General features: G+C 42.9%; 1 protein-coding gene across 2 annotated transcripts in view; it reads right to left on the reverse strand.

The window, feature by feature from the left end:
• Window positions 1-14920, reverse strand: part of ARFGEF2 (ARF guanine nucleotide exchange factor 2) — a 128781-nt gene that overhangs the window by 38310 nt on the left and 75551 nt on the right. For both annotated transcript variants that reach the window (XM_075176427.1, XM_075176426.1), the window contains 5 exons: window positions 11708-11748; window positions 10812-10981; window positions 10101-10252; window positions 9847-10019; window positions 9285-9445 (listed from right to left, as the gene is read on the reverse strand). In XM_075176427.1, coding sequence (XP_075032528.1) covers window positions 9285-9445; window positions 9847-10019; window positions 10101-10252; window positions 10812-10981; window positions 11708-11748 — 697 coding nt within the window. The remainder of the gene's footprint in view (window positions 1-9284; window positions 9446-9846; window positions 10020-10100; window positions 10253-10811; window positions 10982-11707; window positions 11749-14920) is intronic.

Here is a 14920-nt window from a genome sequence, read left to right on the forward strand (position 1 = left end):
CAAAACAGAACTAAAAAAACATACAAAACAAAACACAAAAAAAATGGAACTAGAAACTTAACAAGGAGAACAGTAAAGAGCAAGAACTGAACAAAGAATGTAAAGTGTGGGTGCCCAGTGTCCCTGATTGGACCAGAGAAAAAGTATTAAATGTAAGTATAAAAATCCTATATACTCTTAGATCCCTGGGGGATGCTAGATACTCTGGGTATGTCCTAAAGCTGTACCTATAGTCAAAAGTTACAGAGCACAGTATCTTCCTTCAAAAGCCTGTTCTCCTGATGCAAAAATGTATCATTGGTAGAATTAGAGAAAATGTGTACCAAATGCCAGGTGGCTGCCCAACATCGATGCACAGACAAGGATTCATGCTCTGTCTCACAGGAAGCACCCACCAACCTAGTGGATAGTGCAAACATTTACGGGAACAGGCTCATTTGTCTCCAAAAGAAATCCAACAACCCACTCTAGGCTGAAAGGTGGCTTATTCTGAAAGACAGCTCTGCCTCCTGAAAATATTAGAAAACGAGACTTAAGACAGAGCCCACAGCTCTGAAACTCTTGAAGCTGTGGAGGACAGCCAAGAATAAGGCAGTCTTCCTGGTAAAGAGCATTTACGCCACAATACCTGTAGTTCGAAAAATAAAGTGCTGCAAGGCTGACGGCACAAAGATTCCAGGGATCTACCAGGATGCTGCTCTTGCATTACTCCCTGAAAGAAAACCTGCATGTCTAGTAAAAATGCCAGCTTTTTCAAAGGAAAAAACCATTAAAGGTACACACCTGGACCTTCAAGAACTAAAGTTCAAGCCCACTTCCAGACCCACCAGCAAGGAGAGCAGTAAATGGGTCAACCAAAAACCGAAAGGAAACCCCTTTCGTTCGTACCAGGAGATGTAGGTCTCCCAGACCCTAAATAATCTCTGTCAGAAACTGGCTTCCTAGCCGTGAGCATGGTCTGAACCATGAATCACTGACTGCAAAGACTCCATCTTGAACCTGGGAATCTTGACCTGAGTGTTCAAAGATTTCAGATTCAGAATGGGTCTGAAAGAGCAGTCTGGTTTTGGCACCAGAAAAAGGTTGAAATAAAATCCCAAACCTTTTTGTGAATCCCGTACCAGAATAACCAATCCGAAAGAAATCAGGAATAGAATCGCCTCTCGCAGAGCCAGTAGCTTTCGAGGACATGCGGGAAGCCCTGTGGTAAAGAACAGCCTGGGAGGATGACCGAGCAGATCGATTTTGGTCCATAACTTCCTGTACCCAAAAATCTGTGTTAGACTTAAACCACCGTTCCCTGAATAACAGAAGACAGGCTGCCACTACTGGCGACTGCGGAAGGGAAAAATGCCCATTATACAGACTGCTTGTCTGCAGACTTAGCTGCCGGACTCCGAGCAGACCAGCCTGTCGCCAACGCTGCAAACCACTCCTGGGGGGTGGTCGACTGACCTCTGGAGGATTGGCCAGAGGAATACTGACCTCGAAACCTGCCTGAAGACCGATACATGGACATCCTTTATTTGGGAGCATTGACAGTTGCTTGACTGACAATGGAGTCAATCTGAGGCCCAAACAAAACACCCACAGAAAAAGGAATTGTCTCAAGAGTCTTTTTTAGACTCATCATCAGCCTCCCAGGACTTAAGCCAAATAGTGCAACGAGTCGAAAACGCAGAGGCAAATATTCGTGTCCGTAGCCCTCTGAATTTTCTCCACCAATGGCAGCAGTTCAGAAGACTGTCTCTTTGCCACCAAACCTTCAGACAACTGTCCTGACCAGCGTTCTGCACTGTTGCTGGCATGAAAACCGACAATGCGGCCCACAGAGATGCACCCACTGTCACAAAAATAGACTTCAGGACAGCCTCAACCTTTTAGTCTGTACAGTCATTAAGATTGGATGCGTTGATAAGAAAGATGGTAGTAATTTTTTGCCCAGTCTTGCAACTGAAGCGTCCACACGTGGAGGTGCCTATGATTTTGCAAGAACCTCATGCACCTGGAAATTCCGATCTAGGTAAGTCCAAGGCTCCGCCAACAAATCTTCCATTTGGGAAGAAGCGGAAAAAATACAAAGGATTGCTTAGACCGCTGCACAAAAAGAGAAGCGACAGGGACAGCCGTCTCAGGAATGAAAAGTAACTGACACGCAGCCTATATTTATTTCTCCATTCTATGACGATCAGGATGAACCTCCTCCCACAACAGGCCACCCCAGAATCCATCGCTAATTCACCCTCGCCCTGGGAAGAAGAGTCAAAAATCTGACTAATTTCCCTGCAGGGGTGCCACCACCCGCTTGCTCTTACGAGAGGAGAACGATGTAGCAGATTGCAACATCCGCTCTAAAGAGGACAAGAACAAAACCAAACCCTGTACTGAGGATGCAAGTCAACGTACCCAGGCCGGTCCGTCAGAATCCGCAGCCACAGGTCTAGCCAGACCTTGACTTAGCAAAACAAAATACACCTCACGTGTCACAGAGGAAGGGGTATTTGAAGAAGGACCTCCCACGGACTGAGACTGCACCAATTGGGCAAGTTCAGCCTCAAGATATACCGAGCGCTGCCTTATTGCCATGCAGCTGGTACCATATATAATATAGAATATACCGAGTGCAGGCTTATTTTTTCTGTTTTTGTCTCAAAAAATTGCCTTATGTTGTCATAACAGCTGTCCATCAAACCTATTTAAGGCACATTTGGGTGTGGCTCACAAGCCAGCCCTTGCTAGATGTAAACCCCTATATCTGGCAGGTGAGTGCATCTGATTTTAACTGCATTTTAATGGTGTTTGAAGCATATAGGTCAGTGTAGGACCTGCATATAATGAGGTGCCCTTGACGCTATGATGCAGGCTTAAATGTTTTGATCAAAATATGAACTAATATCTGATGTTTTCATTTTGCTAGATACACACAGATATGCAGTGTTAAGGATAAGCACTGACAACTGTTCTTTTTTGTTTTAAGTTCAGCCACAGTATTGGAGAGAAAACAAGCGCACACGGGCTCAGGACCAGAACCTGCTGGTGCACACGGTATGCGATCTTGAGACTGATATGCCGCGCACAGTGCCTAACTTTCCAGTCAGTAACTTAACATTACAGGTGGCACAAGTGAACATCAACACAGAAGTTACCCAGCCTTAACCCGCATTGATTTTCCCCTATAATGACATGTTAACAGATTGGACAAAACACACAGATAAAACAGTCAAATAAACAGTGTAAAACACAGTATATAAGACAAGCAGCCCACAAATCAAGTACAAAAATTGAGCCTGCAATACAGCAAAGCAGCTACCCAGGCTAAAGGACAAAACCCTGGGAAACAACCAACCCAAGGAGGAAGTGCATTAGAGGAAAAACAGTTCCCACAAGGGCCCAGCACTGGAATGGCAATCGCCCAGCAGGACAACCACCTCCACCAATCCAGTGTCTAGCAGGGCTCACTATCTCAGTAACTCTAGCCTGAACCAGTCCCCTAAGCATAGTTTTTTTTTTTTACAGAAACCCAAAGACTGTGTCTAGTAAGAGGTAGCCTAAATTAGGGGACACAATGTGTTTTACTACCCGCCCCCTCTCTAGCACAGTGCTAGGAGAGAGTACACTTACCTGCTACCATCCCTCCTCGCACAGTGACTGCAGCTCTCTAGCTATCAGCAATGTTGGACAATGTTGGCGACTGTGCCCGGCTCCAAGTAGGGCACATGAACATTGGGAGAATGGGGTCGAGGCACCATTACGCGCAGCCCAGGAAGCCCCCACAGACCTGGTGGAGTATGCTGTAATGTGGGTAGGCACAGTCCAGTTAGCCTTAAGATACGCCTGTTTTATTGTAAAGGAAAGCCATCTAGCAATGGTTTGCTTGGAAGCTAGCCAGCCTCTTCTTTGGGAATCAATTAGGACAAAAAGAGAGTCCGTATGTCGAATATCCAAAGATCTTTAGCCATAAATATGTAATGCCCTGTCTACATTTAAATATTCTAATGAAGAATCTGCGAAAGCATCCTGGAACACTGGAACCACTATTTCCTGATTAATGTAAAATCTGGAAACTACTTTCGGTTGAAAGGAAGGGACAGTCTGAAGCACTGCCCTGTCATCATGAAAGACCAGGAAAGGCTCCCTGCAGGAAAGAGCCCCAACCTCTGACACTCGTCTAGCCGACGCCCAGAACTGGAAGTGTAGTGTGGCGCACCAGTCGTACAACCGGTGTATCCATTCTAGGAACCTGTTTCCAGCGTGCTAGGTCATCTGGCTGTAATGGGTACAGGGACATAAACCTACGTGGAACCACCATTTTGCGATCGGGCTGTGACCAGGCGATTCAGCAATCTCCCTTAATTCCGAAGAAGGGGGGAAATAAATCATGGGTTTAACCTTTTTGAATAACCGCTGGTTAACTGGTCTAGACTTGTCAATGTCTACAAGGTCTAAAGCACACCGGTACTGCCAGAACTAGATCGTTTATACCCTGGTTTCTGTTTGAGTCACCCAGGTCTAAAATCCGTGTCTGGAAATCTGACTCATGCAGAAGTTCCCCCTCCTCCTCTGATGATGACTCCCTCCTCCTCTGATGACGCCTCAGAGTCAGAGACCGATAAAAGAGGATGGCTCACTCTGTGTCTCTTGTCTCTAGACCCCGATGGTCCTGAGTAGTCTAAAAACCAGTTTAATTTATCTATATCGCTAACCAAGGCACTGGATCAGGGCGGTTCCCCCTAGGAAAGAAGAAGAGACAGAAGAGAGGTTATAACGTGGGGCACTCTAGGATACGAGGTTAATGGAGATGTATATGATAAAAAGCAAATCTTTATTGGTATATGTTAAAATACACACATCCTAGCAAGAAGAAAGCTACGCGAAATAGTTAAAAGAAAACAAAAATAGTGAAATTAAAAGTTGCAAATCAACTGCAACAATCGCTCTATGGTCAAATTCTTAGGGCTAATAAATCATGTAATATGATATAAATTGAAGGGTCAGTGGGCAAATATCAGGTCCTAATGCAGAGGTATGTTTGTGAAAATATCTATCCTCTGTCTATCTTATCATAATAGATACCATAGACTACCAAATCAAATATTCTCCTTTAAATTAGAGCCCTAATCACTGTCCTGATACAATTCTCAAGGACAGAGATGTAGTATACTAAAATAGTATGGCTGGTATGTGTCAGTTGTGTAGTATGAACATTTCCATTAGTAACAGGTTCATTATCTATCTGAAGAAATAGGAACAATGTAAGCCATAAAACTATACTCTGTCCCAACAAAGGGATACACTTAATAAAATGATTCAAGGCTTTTTGAAAAAGCTAATTAAGCGAAACGCGCGTTGGCGTTCGCTCTATGTGTCTTAAAACCTAATATTTAGATAGCGCTCAATGCATATCTAGTTCTTACAGACCTACCAAAATTAAATTTAAACAATAGCGATGTGTGGGGTTCTGTGGACACTACAGCGACTAGCGCTTCTCCTCAATTCAGGGTCAGAGGACTGAGACATAAGATACTAGCATTTAGATAGACTACCAATGCTATGTGTTACTAATCTTAGTGGAGACAGTTTACAGGCAAACTAGACTCACATAGAAATGTCAATGTGAGCGCCTCACTAATGTTTGAACCTTTATGAGTCACAGGTGATAACGGAGATACAATTAACTGTGGGGTTTTGAGGACATTTTAGTGAATAATACCTTCATATGATTCAGGATTAAAGGATTTATGAGTTATTAATCTCTGGACAAACTATTAGCATGTGTGATAACACTGATAGCAGATACAATCTCCATTTTCTGTTAGCCCTGTATATTAGGAACCATAGCAGGCATAGCCTCTAAACCTGTCAGACTCATACATAATTAATCATTTTATTAAGTGTATCCCTTTGTTGGGACAGAGTATAGTTTTATGGCTTACATTGTCCCTATTTCTTCAGATAGATAATGAACCTGTTACTAATGGAAATGTTCATACTATACAACTGACACATACCAGCCATACTATTTTAGTATACTACATCTCTGTCCTTGAGAATTGTATCAGGACAGTGATTAGGGCTCTAATTTAAAGGAGAATATTTGATTTGGTAGTCTATGGTATCTATTATGATAAGATAGACAGAGGATAGATATTTTCACAAACATACCTCTGCATTAGGACCTGATATTTGCCCACTGACCCTTCAATTTATATCATATTACATGATTTATTAGCCCTAAGAATTTGACCATAGAGCGATTGTTGCAGTTGATTTGCAACTTTTAATTTCACTATTTTTGTTTTCTTTTAACTATTTCGCGTAGCTTTCTTCTTGCTAGGATGTGTGTATTTTAACATATACCAATAAAGATTTGCTTTTTATCATATACATCTCCATTAACCTTGTATCCTAGAGTGCCCCACGTTATAACCTCTGTTCTGTCTCTTCTTGTTACCAATATATTTTTAGGTTATAGGGTGCACCTTTCAGCGATTCTGCTGATTTCAATGATAATATATTATCAATTATAAACTAATATATATAGGATACTTGGCTATAGACCTAGTGCGGCTGTACTCCCCCCTTTTTCCCCCTAGGAAAGGTCTGAAGGAGTTAACAAGGATGGAAGGCCACTCGGACCTACCCTTGCATTCTCCTCTTGTTGGGACAATATTGCCGTCTGGGCTACCTCTACTAATGAGGTAGAGGGGTGTTCCGCCACTGAAGTCCCTTTGGAGAGGCTCAAAAGCTGCACCAGAGAATCTGACTGTTGTAAAGACATTGCCCACCTCGATTCCTCCATGGCTATAGGAGCCGAAACCTAAGACTGCACGGCCTGGGATCCCGCCTCACAGCCCACGAAGAGGGCACTCGGGTACTGTTTTCCCACAGGTAATTTTATTTTACATTTTGAACAATTCTAAGATTTAGCTTTGGTAGATTTCCCCTTATCAGACATAATTATTGAATAGAAACAACACAGGATAGAAAGTATAGTATACAATCACACAGGTAAATAGTAACCCCTAACAATACCACTAATCCCTGACAAAGTCTCCAGTAGTATCTCAGATTTGTATTTATTTATTAAAAATCAAATTATGTATAAATGTTTAGTGAAAAACAGTATATTCAATTGTGCAACTACAACACTATATCTCTTGTAAAAGACAATATACCTCCTCTTTTTAGCAAGTACAGAGTAATATAAAGAAAGAGTAATACTAAGCCTATCCAGGCCAATGTATAGCAGGCAGGAGGGAGTCCAGCAAAGTAAAGTCTGTCTAAGTTTGACTGCAAAAATGTTGTTCTCCAGCTGATGCTTTGGCCCTGTGGAATAAACCAACCTACCGATTAAGACGGGGCGCTCTATAACAACTCCTCCGTCTTGCAGCGTCCATTGGGCCTTCAGACTGCTTGTAAGGGTTTGTCTGCGGCACTTCTCTTATTAAGCCTGCAGACTGCCTCTCTCAATGCATTAACTGCATTATCCAATGTAGCTCCGTCCCCTACCATTCTGAGGAAGGGACTTGGTAGCTTCCAAGATGGCGGTGGCATTGCTTCTGGACTCCGCGCTCTATGCTCCACAGAACAGAGCCGGTCCCTAGGAAATGATGTGGCAGAGTCTTCTCCCGCTGCGCGCCAGCATCAGACAAAGAAGATAGGCGGTTTCTGTGAGAGCCGCTGCTCTCACTACCCGACAGCTCCGCTGCTCCTGTAAGTAATGCAGCCTTGCTGTGCCAGCCTTCCTATCTTCTTTCTACCTCTAACACAGTAAAAAATAGCCTATACAAATAAATAAAAAGCAGCAAATAAAAAGTCAGCCTAACTCCTTGGGCACTTAGACTACAATGACTAGCTACAGGGAGTTGCAGAGGGGAGGAGTCTGTCAGCAGCCAAAGATTAACTAGTTAAGTGCCATTTCACACTCCCCAGCTACAACCCCATGGTAGCAGTGTCCCCTATATAGGGTGATGGAGAAAAAAAAATGACGTTTCCTTTCCAGGCTTGGCCCATACTCCTCTTTATGTGAGATGATAGGAAAGATGAGGGAAGATAAAAAGAACAGATAACACAATGACAAGCTGAAGTGGACTGCAAAACAGATACCACGTTCAGAGCAAAGCTGCAGTGCAGAACAGGCTGACTGTGGACCCAAATTTCAGGAAGGGAGAACTGCTGGCTGCTGTGTCTATATTTTTTAAGCAGGCTTGCCTCAAAGAAAAAATCTCTGCCAACGAGGAGCTGCTGAACAGGGATATCACCGTCTTCCCAAAACCCAGCACAAAGATAACCCCCGCCGGACATCTTCCCCCTAGCACCAGCGACACTGCACCTTTGCATTCCGTGGTTCTCACTCTTCATTTGAAAACCTCAGGTTCCTCCGCATACTGAATGTTCATGGCCTTTCTAATCAGTAAAACCAATTCATCAATCCTTTGTCTGCAGGGGGGAGTCATCCTGCCCGTTCCTGTCAGGTCTTCATATTCTGAGTCTCCCTGAATCTAACCTTCCTCCTGACAGAGTTCCGGTTTGCCACGCTTGTCCCTAGTGCCTCGTTTGTCCTTAGTGCGGAGCTTACTTTGTGCTGCCACCACTTCCCACTTGCCCCGGACACTGAAGGTCCTACTTGTCCATCCAAGCAGATTCCTTGTCTGAAACAGTACAATGCACAACAGCAAAGGCAGCACATCTCAGTCTGAACGAAAGAGGATGGAACTGTAAGTGCCGAGGATTCCCACCATGTGGTCTGTTGCATCTTGCTACTAATTTGCAGACACCAGATCCCTGCTTACTGCTACTTTAGTGTTGTCACTCACTCTTAACACAGCAGCGTTCTCAGAGAACACTGTGCAGATGAATGAAAATTCAAACAGCTTCTAAAAAATGGTACCCGAACTGGAGCGATTGGTAAAGAAGTATAGAGATGGAGGAGCTAGATGTCAGAGTTTAAGCTTTATAGGATGAATGAGAGAGCATATTATTTATACAGAGATTCCACAACCAGCCATATTACATTGTTTATACACACAGAACACGTACTTGACATGTCAACAAATCAAGTAGGCGTATAGCAATAATAGGCCAGAAGATTAAAATATTTTTTTTTTTTATAAAACATGAGCTGCAATTGCTAAAAAATTATAGAAATGCCTAACAAACCAGCAATGAATGACTAGAAGTTTTCTATATCAACACATTCTTTTTTTTTTTCCCTCTGGGTATTTGACTTCACTACTCCAAAACATCTTACATTATAAACAAAACAAATAAACTACACTACACACCTGTGGCTTCTCTGAGGCATACTTTGCACAGTAACGGATCAGTCTTATGGCCTCCATGCTGGTGTCTGGAAATGCAGCATTACAAGCAAACTCTGACAGGCATTTTACGGCATCCTGGAAAGAGTCGATGGCAGCTGGGAAGTGATGTTGAAAAACATTTGCTGGGGAGAAAGACACACTAATTACAAGTTCATATTAACTAAAAAAACAAAAACAAAAACAAAAAAACAGGAAAAATTACATGTAATACACATGTATCTGCTGCCTCTTTTCAGATCTACTTGTATGTCACCACATTATGGCAGTTACTACCGATCGCTAAAGATTGTAACAAGTAAAAATATAGGTAGAGAAGGTAACAGTTATATACACAAGGTAATCCCATGGCAGTGCTCATTTCTGTACTTATTAACAATGTTGCCTTAAATTTGTGAAATCCCCACCAAAACACACAATTAAATACTAATGAACAACACATACACTTTTCTACCTACTAAAAATGTGGTTGCATACAGGGGGTAACACCCCACCAGCACACATACACACACAGTTCTCTACTTACTAACAATGTGGCCTGCGGTTTGGAAGGTCAGTTCTACAATATTTCTGTTACTCTCAGAGGCTGCCTGATAAAACACAGCAAAAATATTTTTCCACCCTGAGCGAATGTTCCCTGCCTGCATGTTCACCATCTGGGCAATGCAGCGTATCACCATGTCCCGGATTGTGGGGGATCTGGAAATCAAACAGAAAGATGAGGGAAGACGGATATATGACACACAGATTTGTGAGAAGTCTGCAGTCTCAACCGCTCACCTGTTTTTCTTCATAATGTGCTCAAAAGGACGCAGGAAATCCTTCTGGAAGCGGAAATTGGCCAGTTCATCTTTTTCCAGAAACTTCATGGATAACTGTCTCAGAGAATCTACAGCAAAAATAGCCACATCTTCATTGGGATTGCAGCCAACCTGTAAGAGACACCGTGTGTTATTCTTTAACAGTAAAGAATTACTCTATGTCTATTTAGAGGGTATTTTGTACAGTAAGGCATTGAGTGGTCTAGGAATTAGAAATCTATGTTAATGTTGAAGTTTAACTACAAATTCCTTGCAAATAAGTAACTCCAATTTAGAAATATAGAACTTATGGGAGATGTAAGCTAATAATGGCTCTTTACCCCACAGGAGATTCAGAGAATTAAACAGTTTAGTGCTGAAACAAACTCCCACCTACAGATTGTTTCACCCTTGTTTAGGTTATTAGCTTAGGGTATTTCCTAAAAGGATCTTCTCGCCAATTGGAAAGGCTTAAATTGCACAAATATCCCATAGATCAGCTTGAAAATCTCTGCAACTGGTCCTTTTTTTAAATTTTTTTATTATTATTCAGGAACATAAGAGATGACAAAAGAACAGATGTTCAAAAAAAAACATGACGGATGCTGGTAACTACGCTCTAACCTCTCAGATAACCAGGCTGTTATCTCTATAAAAACAAGGTATGATACATGAAATAACTAATAGGCACCTTGTTAAAATGGTCACCGATTACTTGCCAAATCCTTGACCACTGCAGCCTGATGCGGTTCATGTTGTAGTAAGATATCTCCACTATTTTCTGCAAGCTGAACATGCGAGGCTGGTGAAGTGAGGCCAGTTCATCCATTGAAACAGCGCACAGCCAGCGGACAAAGTCAACTGGATGACAAGAGAGAGTGGTCAGTTCTATTAGCTCTATCAGCCTCATCAGAACTCTGTACAAAGGGGATGAAAAAGTTTCACGCAAGTACGTGTATGCAGATTGTATTCAGAGAGGTAGAGGCTTCCAGGACTGAAGCAGTACCATATATATCTGCTTGACAACAGACACACCCCAACAAACACTTGCATCCAATTTGCAAACATGTACAAAAACATTTAATTTGAAATGTGACAAACGTAATTGCAATAAAGCATCATTTAAACTTGAATAATATAGCTAATAATAACTTTGTAAAAAAAAGAAAAACAAATGTTATCTTTGGTACAACACTCTCGGCAAATTCTAATCAATAGCCAAGCGACTTCTAAAGTCTCAATAAGCATCTGAAAATCATGAGCAAACTTCTAACAACAAGGGGTTCACTAGTTCAGGTGTTCGTCTTCATCATTATAATCTGCTACTTTCACCTGCAAATAAAACTGCTTTTTCAGCCGTATCTGTGACTATGTCCCAGTCTGAATCCATTCGCAATTGCTTAAACCCTTACTATACAATGACTAAGGTAGAACACCCCTTTCATCCCTGTCATGCTTGTTCAAGTGTAAAGGAGTCATAAGTGGCAAAAAGTCAAAGGTCTGAACAGCCCAGTTGAATACCTTCACTTTAATTTTAATAGTCTAATTAAACTGTATCCAATAGATCTATAGCAAGCAAACACTTACCTATAGCGTTTCCATCTAGACGTGTTGATCCAGTAAATATCCTGCAAAACATAATTATATGTCTATCAATTGCGGGCGAACGAGAGAGAGCGAGAGAGAGAGAGAGAGAGAGAAAGAGTGCGCGAGAGCGAGAGACTATCTTTGGGAGCAAAGGAATGAAATATGTTGCACTTCGTAAAGGTGTGTACCAAAGACCAGTTGGCCGTCCTGCGCAGCTACTCAATGGAGGGCCCAAGCTGCTCTGCTCAATAACCATTCTTTTAAAGCCAGCCAAGGTTAACTCTGGGATAGGAAGGAGCCCTGACTACTTAAGAGGTTAGGTCTTGGAGGCAGACGCCACACCGGACCCTCTGCCATGATGAGGATGCCGATGTACCAAGACCTCCTGGGCCAGTCCAGTGCAATGACAACCACCGGTGCACAATGTTTACACTTTTTTTTTGCTTTAGTACCCACATAAGCAAGGCTACAGGTAGGAACATGAATGTGAGAAAGAAGGCCCACGGAAGATGAAGAGTCCATTTCCAGGGATGAAGAACCAAAGCCCACCCCCTACACCTGTACGTATTCCGCCCAAGGAAGATTTTGGTTATCTCCCCATGGCTAGGGGACTCTTGTGTGCCCATGTGATTTATGTATGCCACTACTGTGGCATTGTCAGTCTGCTCCTCCATTTTATGACCTTCTTTGCAGAAATAGTGGTCTTTTGCACAGAACCTTGAGAACCACTCGGAGCTCAAACACATGGGTGGGGAGTTTGGACTTCCAAGTGAAACCGGTGCTGGAGCACCACAGCAACCCAGCTCCGCAGACTGGCATCGATTGTCCCCAATAGCCAGTCTCAGACGAACAGAACAACAGATCAACGAAATGGTGACAGAGAATGTGTGCTTGGATAAAATCTGGTAGGACTTGTTCCACTTTGAGATTAACTTTAGCTGGAACACTCAAGAATGAAACTGTGCAAACTGCATTGTTTCAAAAGGTGGACGCCATCTTTCTAAGGTCCGCCTGTGAGCTAACAGGGACTTCACCAGGACTAGGATCTTGTGGTCAAAGAGGCAAAGGTCACGATGGGCACTCTGCCATGTTGATAAGGTCAATGTACCACAACCTTCTCAGCCAGTGTGGCGACACTAGATTCACTTGACTGCCCTGTTTTTTTTTAACTTCTTGAGCACCCACAGAAATATTGCTACTGGAGGGAACAGGTAAATCAGGTAAAAGTCTTGTGGTTCAACTCAGATGCCATCATGTCAACATCTGGTTAACTATACCAGTTTACCAGCTGCTGGAAGACTTCTGGGAGAAGGGACCATTTCACTGCATGATGGGCCAGTCTGCTAAGGAAGTCTGCTTCCTAGCTCTCTACCCCTTTAATGAACAATGCTGTGATGGCTATTTTTCTCTGACAAATGCATGATCCTGCTGGTCTATCTTATTGCCAGGGCACACTCGATGCTTCACTGATGATTTAGGTTTGCCACCACTATTTTAGCCCTTTCTCAAAGGAAGATAGTAAAAAGGATTATATCGGTGCTTCTCCTTTAAGAGGTATCTAGGCTGCCAAGTGATATAAATTAAATAAACCAAAAGGGCATAAAGAGAAAAATAAATATTTCTCTCTCTGCACTAGGCGCATAAGACACAACACGCGGTGTACAAAAATATAAAAATGGAACGAAGCACAAATTTCATATAAAAATGATCATCTGCGCATATAGATTCCTCTCCTCAAAAGACTCCCCCACTGCGTGCAATACATCTGGACACACCAGAACGCGGAGAAGCGGATTTTTGTCAGGGAGAGAATAGGGTAAGATCCATCTCCGCTATACATTACCAAGTGCTCGTACTTGCTCACATCAGCAAAAGAGTATAAACATTACTGTGTGTTTATTTATATGAAATTTGTGCATAGTTCCATTTTTATATTTTTGTACACCACATTGCTGTGTCAAATGCGCCGAGTGCAGAGAGAGACATATTTATTTATTTTTCTCTTTATGCCCTTTTGGCTTCCTCAAAGGAACACACAAGCTCTGACCATGTTGTTCAACACTTTTTTTTTCCATCACAATTATCAAGAGCTTTGATTCCTCAAGAGTCCAAAGGTACTGAGAAAGGATGGGTAACTGCACTCTAGCCTCAAAGGCTGGTGTTCATGGTCATCAGTGCCCAGAATGGGCGAACGTTAGTGTGGTTACCATCCCTCACCCACAGAAGCAGCGACAGCAAAGCCCTTGGAGACAGTCTGAGGCACTGACTACTCAGGTGAAAGCGAGACTTTCACCTGACTAGTTGCATTCCGAAATGAGTTAGATCTTGAACTCCCTAAAATGGTATTGTGCAAACTGCCCAGTTTCAAATGGTGGAGACCATTTTACCTAGCACCTTCAAGCAGCAGTGGACAGGCACTAGTCTGCGAACTAAGATGGAGGTCACCAGTCCTAATAGAGATGATCTTGCACTCAGGCAGTCCACTGGGAAGGAATCAGATTGAATTTCTTGTAGTTGATGATCCAACCATGAGATTCAAAGCTCTGCGCTATCTCCTGCACACAGGCCTGAAGCAAGGTCAGAATGGAGAGCTGCTGTTGCTGCCTGTACCTTGTTCTCTGCATTAACAGAACTGACAAGGAGGACCTGACCGCAGCACCTCTGCTCTGTCTGCTTTAGAGCTGAGGCTGTCAGCACCAGCTGCTCGCAAAGCAAATTCGTGTAGCCGCTGGCAATCTCATGCATACTGAGAGCAGTGTGTTGGTGGTGAGGGAAGCCCGCAGGCTACTCACTTCGGCTCAAGGACACAGAGTGGGGGTAGCTTGAAGGCTATCCACTCCTTGGGAGGTGACATTGAGCCCAGCAGAAAAAATGGGATTTTTATACTTACATAAAATCCGTTTCTCTTAATCCGTTGGGGGACACTGGGACCTTGGGGTATAGAGTAGAACACTGGCACTTTAACTTTAGTTAAAACAAAAGCTCTGGCTCCACCCCCTCTATACCCCATCTCCTGCTAGAGGCCAGTCTATGTTTAACCAAGCCCACAGAAAGGGAAATAGAGAGAAACCAAAGAAAAAGAGAATAAACTTAACAACACATCATTCAATTAACAATCAAACGACATGTCAAACAGAAGGAGAAACCAGAGCGTTAAGGGTGGGCGCCCGGTGTCCCCCAACGGATTAAGAGAAATGGATTTTACGTAAGTAT

The sequence above is a fragment of the Mixophyes fleayi genome, chromosome 6, assembly GCF_038048845.1.
Source record: "Mixophyes fleayi isolate aMixFle1 chromosome 6, aMixFle1.hap1, whole genome shotgun sequence".
Classification (NCBI taxonomy): Eukaryota; Metazoa; Chordata; class Amphibia; order Anura; family Limnodynastidae; genus Mixophyes; species Mixophyes fleayi.